This window comes from Protopterus annectens, chromosome 3.part0, assembly GCF_019279795.1.
Source record: "Protopterus annectens isolate FY-2018-M chromosome 3.part0, PAN1.0, whole genome shotgun sequence".
NCBI classification, from domain to species: Eukaryota; Metazoa; Chordata; order Ceratodontiformes; family Protopteridae; genus Protopterus; species Protopterus annectens.
This window is the reverse complement of record NC_056731.1, coordinates 167,037,701-167,050,072: the sequence shown is the minus strand read 5'-3', so window position 1 is coordinate 167,050,072 and position 12,372 is coordinate 167,037,701. Positions and strand designations below refer to the sequence as shown.

Genomic DNA, 12,372 nt, shown 5'->3' with positions numbered 1-12,372 from the left:
TATAATTGTTCTTGCCAATATGTAACATTTTCATCAGGGCTGGATCAGAGACTGCTTGTAGGTCAGGCATAAGTCCTCTCTCAGTAAACAATATGAGATGGAGAAAAGAGATAGGGCCTTTAGTTAGTCTGTATAAGACAGGCGTCTTATGCTTTGCATTTTTTTTTTATTGAGAAGTCTCTGGGCTGCTCCAATAGTTCTAAGTGCCTTTTTAGGTACATGCAAAAGGGAGCACTGTACTCAATTAAGGAACTGATGAGGACCAAGTACAACAGTACTATGACTTCCTTTAATCTTGGTGCCATGCCTTTATGTATAGGTTGAGCCACACAGAAGGATTTCCTCACTACATAGCTACCTGGTGGTCAAAGTTTAATTTACTATCTGTCTGTGTTCCTAGGTCTCTCACCACTGTGTCTACTTTAGGGGTGTGCTATCAATATTAAAATTTACATGGATTTCTGATTTACCAAAGGGTATGATTATGCATTTTTTAGCATTTAGTCTCAGACCGTGGTTTTGGCACCAATCATTTGTAATTTTTAGGCCTTTTTGTAGGATGTTAACATCATTTGGGGATTCAGTGACTGCTCACAGCTTTCAGTTGTCACTGCACTTGGTGAGCCAGAGGCCCCCAACATTGTCCTTCACTTCAGAGAAGTATATACCAAACAGGAGAGCCCCCAACACTGAGACCTGTGGGACACCACTAGTAACAGTTTTCTTAGTGGAAGTGGATTCACCTATCCGGACATATGTCCTGTCATTGAGCCAGTCAGCTATCCATCTGATGATGTAGGAGTTTAATTCAGTAAGTTAATCTATGACCTCCATGTGGGGGATTGTGTCAAAACCTTTGGCCAGGTCTAGATAAGCAGTGTGTACTGTTTTACCATCATCCATGGTGCTGGAGACTTCCAAGAAAAAGTCCACCATAATAAGCAGTCAAGATCTCTGTTTGACACAGCCAAATTGGGTCTGGTCCAGTTTTTGGAGGGTTCCTATATCATTATTGATCAGGTCCTTGATAATTCTCTCCATGGTCTTGCAGATAAGACTGGTTAAGCTTATCGGTCTGTAGTCCCTGGGTAAGTGATGGGATCCTCTTGTGCAGAGGGATGACTGCTGCAGTCTTCCATTCCTCTGGGACAAAACCCATCCAGAGGCTGTAGTTAAAGACAATTTCTAGTAGCCCTGCTAGATCTGTTTTAAGGTATTTAAGAGTCATCCTGGAATGTTGATGGGACCCATGGAGGCTGTGTTTTTGGCTTTAGCAAGCACGGTAAGGGCCTGTTCCCTCATAATGATTGGTAGGGGTGGTTGCAGCTATTTCTTTGGGTGTGATAGGAGGTGACGAGGGGGAGAAGTTTGAACTAAACTTGTCAGCCAGCAGGTTTGCTATAGTTTCAGACTGGATGTAAGATTTGCCATTCGTGATTAACTTGGCACATTGCTGAGCATTTCTCCTGAGGTTATGAATATAATTTAAAAAAGCGTTACGGTTATCTTGCACCGGGGAGACTATCTTTGCCTCACAGTTTAATTTGGCAGATTTTATCAGCTCTCTAATTTGTTTAGATTGGTGAGTGTCTTTTTTGAACTGATTTGTCTGTTCCTTCTTGTCTTTGGAGAGGATTTTTTTCCCTTTTGTTAAATAGTTTATTTATGCTAGGGGTCTACCATGGTGGTATATTTTTGCCAGTAATCATAGGTTTAAGTGGGACAGGTACTGCCTCATCTATGCAGCTATGAATGTGGTTGTACAGTGTGTCTGTGTACAGCTCAGAGTAGGCCTCAATGTTATCTGTGTTTGGAGGGGTCTTGTCACTTAGTTTGAGGTAATTCGCCTTAGCAAAGTTCTTACCACCATACCTCCCAACCTCTTAGAGCAGAAAATCTGATCAATAATGGTGGGACAAAGGCCCAAAAATAGAGACAATTTTAAAATATTACTCTCATAAACTTAGAAAGTTGAAAATAAGCATAGTGTGAGTTGAAAGGGGTGGTGGTAGTATATGTGGAGTTAAGTTATCTGGTTTGGGAATAATTACAGGGAGAAAGGCTAGTGTGATGTAGCAGAGTACCACAGAACAAATTAATAAGCAGGTGGTGAAAGGAAAGAGAGGGGGGAATGGGTGGAAGATGATGTGATAGGTTGGTGGGAGGTGTTAGGGAAGTCAGGTGATTGTGGTTATCAATAAATTTGGGTTTATGTGAGGTGGGTGGGATAAGGGGGTAGGGTGGGGAGTAAAGTGATCCAGAGCGATAGAGAGGGTGAACGGAATGGGCTGAATCAACTCCACAAGGTAAGGAACTCAGCAAAGAACTGAAACAGTGAAATAGAGTAGGTAAGGTACTGGTTAAAGTGTGATTATATTTAACTGTGACTGATAAACATACAATAAACTTTCCACCAGCAGTTTTCAACTTGGATGGGTTGAATTTAGCTATCTGCCCCCACCAGAGTGCAAAAGAACCCTCTTAATGTAAACAAATTGGTTTTGAGCTCAAGTGCTGTAACAAATGCTTTACAACAAAATTCAGTATCAGGAATCCTTGGAAATAAGTTCACTATCCTGAGAAATGTTCACAACTGCAGAAACAGCATCAGATTTAATCTTCCTTACTATAAAAATGACAAAGTTGGAAAACATGAACTGTTCAGAAGAGCTTTAAAAATTGGAATTGCATTCTTTTTTTTTTTTTTTTTTTAAAGGATGCTAGAGGTAACGTGCCTGCTCTATAAGGCATTGCCTTTTCCACCACTTTCACATGACAGTACACACCTGGAACACATCACTGGAGGAGCTAACATCTAATGTAAAAGAAAATGCATTTTATTACTCCTTTCAAAGTCTGTGGTTTGCAGCTTTGCTTTGGCATTCTGAAGTTGGCCTTGACATATGAGGCGAACTATTCATGAATATTGAGCATAGTCTCTTAAATGGACAGCTTCTGAAGTTGCTCATCTGTGGTCCTAACAATAATGTAATTCATGCAACTAAATCAGACTATTGTTGGGACTGTGGACAACAAACGTTATGCGCAATCCTTTTAAGAGACTGAGCACAATGTTTTGTATGGATGACAATGCACCAAGTCTGCTCCTTTCTCAGCGGTCATGGTACGCAGTGATTCATAAAGGCTTTGTCCTCCATTGACATGACTAAGGACCAAGTTATACTGAAATAATATGCTGATGTGGGGATCTAGTACAGTGGAATCTCCCACTGGCTGAAGAACATTTGCATTACTGCTTAGAGCAGGAATTGTAGCTGGTTGTGGAAGCAGGTTTAACTGCATCACGGATCCCTGCTGTTGGTATTCTTTTTCCATCATACAATAGATTTTTTTTAATTCACTGCTGATAAACTACTCAGCTCTGGTAGCTCAGCAACACATCAGTAGGAAATGTATCTCTCAACTGTCCAGATTTTGGAGGGGTCTCCCCAATTTTTTCTCAGACTTTTGCTCCATCCTTCTTAAAACTGCAAATCATTTTAAAAGTATAGTACCATAATTTTAAAAAGTGTCCCTAATTTGAGGTATTTTCCCAAATTATTTTTCAGTTTGTCTATAACTGTGCAGGTAAAAGTTGAGAAGTATGGTGGGGAAGTAGGAATTGGTGAGGTCACAAGCACTGACCCAGTTATAGATTAGATGATGGTAAATACCCCACTGGTATCAGTCTATAAACAATTTGAGCTTGTGAATAACACCTCCCTGGTGAGGTTATCATTAGCTTATGTACTATATGCATAGAGTACTATGGCCACATAGTGGAGTAAAAATACATACAATGTTCAAGCCAAGCTGTACTTTTGCCTATGAATCATATGGCACACTAATGCACCTTTTATGAAATGGAATCACTGCAGCCTGTTGTCCTATGGCACATCATCCCTACCCCATGCACAAAGTTTATGAATAGTGTCCTACTTCTAGAAACTGCCAAAAGTGAATTACCTAAGCTTTCACAGATTCATAGAAAAACAGAAGCTCACAAATATAAATCAAAATGTGAGCAGAACTAGTTACAGAGTTAAGAGACTATGAATATTTATAATCATTCAAATGAGTATTAAGTATATATTTTTTTCTTTTATGTGAGTTTAACTTGTTACTGCCAACCATCAGGTCTCCATGACTGGACATGGCCCATTCACTATCTTACCCCAAAATTTCACCCAGGAAGAGGGTAAAAGCTGTCTGGAAGGAGCCATCAGTCAGGCAGTTACAAGGGTGATTTAAGCCCTTGACAGTATCCTAGCAATAAGGGTTTCTGTAATGACCTAGACAAACCCTTGGGCATGGAGATATGCAAGCCACATCACTGTAGAAGCCCATAGGCAGTTACTAGATGTGCAGTCAAGGATGAGCCTAGCCCAAATTCCAAATTTCCCCAAAGTAATGTCTGGGTAAAGTGACTTACTCAATTTCACACAACAGGTGAATGAAAGCTATGGGAATCAAATCTTGTAACACAGGAAGTCGTTTGTTCACAGTTCACAGCCTTAATCCTCTTTGACAACTGCCAGGCACTGCCAATAATGCCTTTCTTATGTGAATGCATGTTTCCACACAACAGCCCTGAAGGCTACCACCAGGTGGTGGCTTGTTGCCCCCAGGCCGGATATCTGCATCAATATTATTTCATCCAGGAATTGTGGCAGTGTGCGCCCAGCTCTGCCTTACCCTCCCTGCCAGGACGGACATGCCAGTGATACCAGAGAAGTTCCATCTGGTTCTTGAGTTACTAAATGGACTCAAGTTGCCTAGGCTGTAATTAGGGATTTATGCCCTATGACACTGGAGCTACTTACAAACATTTTAATTTAATCAGATTACTGAAGTCAATAATAGATTAATGCAAAGCATTCCTTGAAGGAAATCTCTACATGTAAAAAAGGATTTCCTGAGCCAGATTTCAACTACTTTATATTTTAACCTCTTACTGTGGACTTGCATACATCTAACTGCAGTGTCTGATCCATTATGGACAATGACAAACATTTTGTTCCTGAGAAACTTTGTAATAAAAATAGCATTAGGCTCATTTTAACATGTACTGTTTTAAAGGCTAGCTCTTTGCTTAAAGTTTTATTACTATGGAATTCTTATACAATTCTATGAGTAAACTCAGATTTTGAAAGTTCTGTCTTTTTAAAATCACTTTATTAGTCAAGTAGTCATTTAATCTATTTTGTTCATGTGACTTGCTTAACTGTATAAATTGATTCTGAACTCATAGATACGCTATTCTGATGAAGTCCATTCATTGGATAAAAATGCTTAATCTATGTTTTGTTGTAATAAACGGTACAGTGATTTCTGACCTTCACTGTCTTCTTTTTTATTTTCTATTGTTGGTAGTGAGTGTTTTGGGTGTAACGCTAACAACCTCATTTGCATTTTTCATGTGTGTGTATGTGAGAGCTTTGCCTCCTATGACATTGTAAATCTACATCTCTCACACACTGTGTTTCTCTGTTCTAAAATTAAATGGTTGTCAGTGAATATTAGGCAGTTACTACACTGCTTCAAGATGCCCATATCCACAAGGCCAGAAAGAGAGATGACAGGAAGGCACTTGTCCATTATACCAGATCCTTAGTAGATGGGAAGGAGAAGGGGAGAGTCACATAAAGGTCTAAGTGAGAGTGTTTAGTAGTATACTATTAGATGACCTGCAGTGGTACTGCCCTCTGCAAAAACTGGCAGCTCTTTGAGCAGCTGTGAACAGTGGGATACTATGGAAAGCATTTCATATAGAGGATTTTAAACTGGACAGGTTTACTTATATACAAGGTACAGGGAACCGTGTTTGTGCATCAGGGCTTTTATACCAGTAGGATGAAAAACCTTTACAACAGTTAAGTCCTCAGGCCAATCAGATTTTATTTTATTTAATTATTTACTTTCCATTTGTTTACCGGGTTAGTCCGACTGGACACAAGGTGACCGTTTTCAGTGGAGGCCTGGGGAGAAAAGCTCCAGATACATAGTACAAAATCATACAGTGGTTAGAATATTGAGAAACAAACAAATAAACAAGATATTATATAACAAATATGCAATTGCTTGAACATAAATTCAGAAAGAAGTTTCCATAGACAAATAGGGTCAAAGACTAGAAATCACAACTATAAAGGTGGCCTAAACACCTGGTTCACAGTACTATGCACTAAGTGAAACTACACAGTACACCTGTGATCTAGGAGTGTTGAAAGTCAGAAACAGGTGAAATTAGTCTGGTTCTGTACAGGAACATATCCAAGTTTTGAATATGAGATCTTTTAGTAGGGAATTGAAAGTATGCTTACTATTTAGACATCTAATCTCAGGGGGTGGAGAGTTCCAGGCCTTAGCAACTGCATAGGAATAAAGAGATTGGCCTGAGCTACGTAAGCAACTGGTAACAGTCAGTAAGGTGGTATCGGAAGATCTTAGTTGACGCTCAGTATTATGGAAGGTGAGCAGACCAGAGAAGGCAAGTATTTTATTTGGTTGGTATACCAGTTGATGGGTCAAGAGAAGTTGATTCTATTTTAGTAGGTTAGGGAGTTCTAACTATCCTAGTTGTCTTAGGGAGAAGCAATGGTGAGAACAAAACTTAGCATTGGTTGCAAATTTTGAGATTTTATTGTAGCAGGTAGATAGCTTCAGAAGGTCAGATTTGTTTAGGTTAGTTAGAACTGGGGAAGCGTATAGTAAGGTCGAGAGTACATGGGTACGAGAGATAGTGATTCTGGATTCCTGTGTGAGGAAGCTCTTGCAGAGTTAGAATGAACCTAGTTTTTTTATGAACTTTGGCAATTGTTAGTGCTATATGTTTGTCGAATTTTAGGTTTTGATCAATAGTTACACCTAGTTGCTTGGCTTGAATTATTGGTGTGATAAGAGTATGGTTGGAGGATGTTATTGAGAATGGCGAGGTACAGGTGAAAGTTTTGGATAGGTGGAAGATCATGAGTTGGGTCTTAGATGGGTTGGATCTATATTAGATAATCAAACTTTCAAAAGTTCGACTGTCATATGGTTGACACCATATGATCGAACTTTTAAAAGTTTGAATATCCAATTAAAAAAATAATAAACTACACAAATAACCTACCTGAACGAACACCCCCCCCCCCTCTTTAAATACACCAACTCAGAGATCACACTACAGTGCAGAAAAGGGAAATCTTCCCATTCTGTGCTGTATGGAGATCTCTGTTAAAACATTCAGACTTTCAAAAATTCAAGCATGGTGTGAGTTGAAAGGGGTGGTGGTAGTATATGTGGAGTTAAGTTATCTGGTTTGGGAATAATTACAGGGAGAAAGGCTAGTGTGATGTAGCAGAGTACCACAGAACAAATTAATAAGCAGGTGGTGAAAGGAAAGAGAGGGGGGAATGGTTGGAAGATGATGTGATAGGCTGGTGGGAGGTGTTAGGGAAGTCAGGTGATTGTGGTTATCAATAAATTTGGGTTTATGTGAGGTGGGTGGGATAAGGGGGCAGGATGGGGAGTAAAGTGATCCAGAGCGATAGAGAGGGTGAACGGAATGGGCTGAATCAACTCCACAAGGTAAGGAACTCAGCAAAGAACTGAAACAGTGAAATAGAGTAGGTAAGGTACTGGTTAAAGTGTGATTATATTTAACTGTGACTGATAAACATACAATAAACTTTCCACCAGCAGTTTTCAACTTGGATGGGTTGAATTTAGCTATCTGCCCCCACCAGAGTGCAAAAGAACCCTCTTAATGTAAACAAATTGGTTTTGAGCTCAAGTGCAGTAACAAATGCTTTACAACAAAATTCAGAATTCCTGCAGTATCAGGAATCCTTGGAAATAAGTTCACTATCCTGAGAAATGTTCACAACTGCAGAAACAGCATCAGATTTAAACTTCCTTACTATAAAAATGACAAAGTTGGAAAACATGAACTGTTCAGAAGAGCTTTAAAAATTGGAATTGCATTCTTTTTTTTTTTTTTTTTTTTTTTTTTTTTAAGGATGCTAGAGGTAACGTGCCTGCTCTATAAGGCATTGCCTTTTCCACCACTTTCACATGACAGTACACACCTGGAACACATCACTGGAGGAGCTAACATCTAATGTAAAAGAAAATGCATTTTATTACTCCTTTCAAAGTCTGTGGTTTGCAGCTTTCCTTTGGCATTCTGAAGTTGGCCTTGACATATGAGGCGAACTATTCGTGAATATTGAGCATAGTCTCTTAAATGAACAGCTTCTGAAGTTGCTCATCTGTGGCCCTAACAATAATGTAATTCATGCAACTAAATCAGACTATTGTTGGGACTGTGGACAACAAACGTTATGCGCAATCCTTTTAAGAGACTGAGCACAATGTTTTGTACGGATGACAATGCACCAAGTCTGCTCCCTTCTCAGCGGTCATGGTACGCAGTGATTCATAAAGGCTTTGTCCTCCATTGACATGACTAAGGACCAAGTTATACTGAAATAATATGCTGATGTGGGGATCTAGTACAGTGGAATCTCCCACTGGCTGAAGAACATTTGCATTACTGCTTAGAGCAGGAATTGTAGCTGGTTGTGGAAGCAGGTTTAACTGCATCACGGATCCCTGCTGTTGGTATTCTTTTTCCATCATACAATAGATTTTTTTTAATTCACTGCTGATAAACTACTCAGCTCTGTTAGCTCAGCAACACATCAGTAGGAAATGTATCTCTCAACTGTCCAGATTTTGGAGGGGTCCCCCCAATTTTTTCTCAGACTTTTGCTCCATCCTTCTTAAAACTGCAAATCATTTTAAAAGTATAGTACCATAATTTTAAAAAGTGTCCCTAATTTGAGGTATTTTCCCTAATTATTTTTCAGTTTGTCTATAACTGTGCAGGTAAAAGTTGAGAAGTATGGTGGGGAAGTAGGAATTGGTGAGGTCACAAGCACTGACCCAGTTATAGATTAGATGATGGTAAATACCCCACTGGTATCAGTCTATAAACAATTTGAGCTTGTGAATAACACCTCTCTGGTGAGGTAATCATTAGCTTATGTACTATATGCATAGAGTACTATGGCCACATAGTGGAGTAAAAATACATACAATGTTCAAGCCAAGCTGTACTTTTGCCTATGAATCATATGGCACACTAATGCACCTTTTATGAAATGAAATCACTGCAGCCTGTTGTCCTATGGCACATCATCCCTACCCCATGCACAAAGTTTATGAACAGTGTCCTACTTCTAGAAACTGCCAAAAGTGAATTACCTAAGCTTTCACAGATTCATAGAAAAACAGAAGCTCACAAATATAAATCAAAATGTGAGCAGAACTAGTTACAGAGTTAAGAGACTATGAATATTTATAATCATTCAAATGAGTATTAAGTATATATTTTTTTCTTTTATGTGAGTTTAACTTGTTACTGCCAACCATCAGGTCTCCATGACTGGACATGGCCCATTCACTATCTTACCCCAAAATTTCACCCAGGAAGAGGGTAAAAGCTGTCTGGAAGGAGCCATCAGTCGGGCAGTTACAAGGGTGATTTAAGCCCTTGACAGTATCCTAGCAATAAGGGTTTCTGTAATGACCTAGACAAACCCTTGGGCATGAAGATATGCAAGCCACATCACTGTAGAAGCCCATAGGCAGTTACTAGATGTGCAGTCAAGGATGAGCCTAGCCCAAATTCCAAATTTCCCCAAAGTAATGTCTGGGTAAAGTGACTTACTCAATTTCACACAACAGGTGAATGAAAGCTATGGGAATCAAATCTTGTAACACAGGAAGTCGTTCGTTCACAGTTCACAGCCTTAATCCTCTTTGACAACTGCCAGGCACTGACAACAATGCCTTTCTTATGTGAATGCATGTTTCCACACAACAGCCCTGAAGGCTACCACCAGGTGGTGGCTTGTTGCCCCCAGGCCGGATATCTGCATCAATATTATTTCATCCAGGAATTGTGGCAGTGTGCGCCCAGCTCTGCCTTACCCTCCCTGCCAGGATGGACATGCCAGTGATACCAGAGAAGTTCCATCTGGTTCTTGAGTTACTAAATGGACTCAAGTCGCCTAGGCTGTAATTAGGGATTTATGCCCTATGACACTGGAGCTACCTACAAACATTTTAATTTAATCAGATTACTGAAGTCAATAACAGATTAATGCAAAGCATTCCTTGAAGGAAATCTCTACATGTAAAAAAGGATTTCCTGAGCCAGATTTCAACTACTTTATATTTTAACCTCTTACTGTGGACTCACATACATCTAACTGCAGTGTCTGATCCATTATGGACAATGACAAACATTTTGTTCCTGAGAAACTTTGTAATAAAAATAGCATTAGGCTCATTCTCACCATCTTCCTCCACCATGGCTAGGAGCTGTTGAACTTCATTCTCTCGCAAACTCTGGCTGTTAACGTTTATGCCTGTTAAAATACACAAGTAAAATGGGAATGAGTGCATTGTTTGCACTGAAACACACAATCAGATAACTGCTTACTCCTACAACATCCAACAACATAATGTTGATACATTAGATTAAAATTCTGATGGAAATAATGACATTTGTCCCTCTCTCTCTCTCTGTCTCTCTCTCTCTCTATATTTATTTTTATTTATTTATTTTTATTTTTATTTTACATTTGTTGACATGGGCTAGTCTAACTGGATACATGTCCATTTTCAGTAGAGGCCCTGGGAGATAAGCTCCACTTTAAACTAAATAAATCAAGACAGAACAAAAGTCCAAAAAAATATCTAAAATACATATACTTGAAGATGTTCTTCAACAACTTGAGTTATACAGAACTAAAATTATACAGACTGTGACTACTGAGTTTAACAAGGCAAAAATACAGTACTATTACCAAGGGAAAGTGATTGATATTCACCATACGTATATTGGGTAGGAATTTACCTTTATAATGATGTATATAGGTCATAAAAGATATATATATAACACTGAGAAATAAGAAAATTATTAAATATATGTACATGAAGAAGTAATTACAGTCAAAGTTAAAGAAATAGTTGGTCTATATACAAGGTGGAAGATATGAGCTCACTGAAGAAAGCAATGTTGTTAAGCGCATACTCAGTGATCGTTCCTTGGGAATAGCATACTAAGAAGGGAGCGGGGGATGAATTTACTAACACTGCAAAGTGGGTTATTGGAGGAGAGTTACAGAATAATGTTATACTGGGGGGGGGGGTTAGTCAGGGTTAGTACAAGGACAAAGCCATTGTGTTTTAGTTGAATCTTTAGTTGCTTTTTAAAGAGTAGTAATGATGAGATAGATGTAAGTTTAATGGGAAGCTTGTTCCAAATCTTCCCCACTGAATTAGAGAAAAGAGAATCACCAGCCTTGTTGTGGGATTTCTGGACGGTAACCAGTAGTTTATTTGCTGAGCGAAGGTTAGTAAGGTTTGTGTAGGGGGAGATGAGGCTACTGAGAACAGGAGTATTTCTAGGCTGGTACAGAATTTTATGGGTAATGGTGAGTTGTTGAAATTCTAGCTGGTTATTTAGTTCTAGCCATCCTAGAAGTCTGAGATTTAGACAGTGATGAGTTCTAAATGGGGACCCAGAAGCAAACCTGGCAATATTGTTATAAGAAGTGGTCAATTTGTTTAGGCTGCTTTTGGAAAGATTAGTATAAATGGGTGAGGCATAGAAGAAGGTGGAGATCAGATGGGTCTGGGCAATAGTAGATCTGGCTTCTGGGGTGAGAAAAGGTTTTATCCTATACAAGGATCCAAGTTTTCTGTTTACTGCTTTAATAGTGGCATTAACATGTGAGTCAAAGTTGAGGTTGTGGTCAGTCAGTACACCTAAGAGTTTGGTAGTTGGGTCAGGAGCTATGATTGTACCATCGATGGATGCAATAGAGAAATCTATCGGTGTGGATTTAATAGTTGGAGTAAATAGTAATAGTTTGTTTTTTTTGGCATTTAGGAGGAGGCGACGTTGTTGGAACCAGTTTTCTACTAGGTTAAATACTGTTTGGGTGATGGACTGGAGTTCAGATGAAATGGATGCTTTACAAATCAAAGTGGAGTCATCTGCGTATTGTATGCAGGTAGGTAGAGGTAAATTAGTAGAAAGGTCATTAATGAATATGGAGAAGAGTAGAGGTCCCAGGATAGAGCCTTGAGGGACACCAAGGATAATAGGGAGATGTTTGGATAGGTTATTATCCCAAAGGACTGCCTGCTGTCTATTGTGCAAGTAGGACTTAAACCATTGTAATGCCTGTGTGTCAAGTGAGAATGAATTGAGTATGTTGAGAAGTATTTGATGGTTAACCATATCAAAAGCTTTCGATAAGTCAATGAACAGAGCAGAGGAGAGCATGTTATTGTTTCGATGTTTATTAA

At 39.1% G+C, this 12,372-nt stretch overlaps 1 protein-coding gene across 1 annotated transcript in view; it reads right to left on the bottom strand.

Moving 5' to 3' along the window:
* The window catches only part of LOC122796296 (NFX1-type zinc finger-containing protein 1-like), a 609,414-nt gene that overhangs the window by 126,691 nt on the left and 470,351 nt on the right, over positions 1-12,372 (bottom strand). Inside the window, exon 11 of the mRNA XM_044064663.1 lies at positions 10,350-10,421. Within this exon, the coding sequence (XP_043920598.1) occupies positions 10,350-10,421 (72 nt within the window). The remainder of the gene's footprint in view (positions 1-10,349; positions 10,422-12,372) is intronic.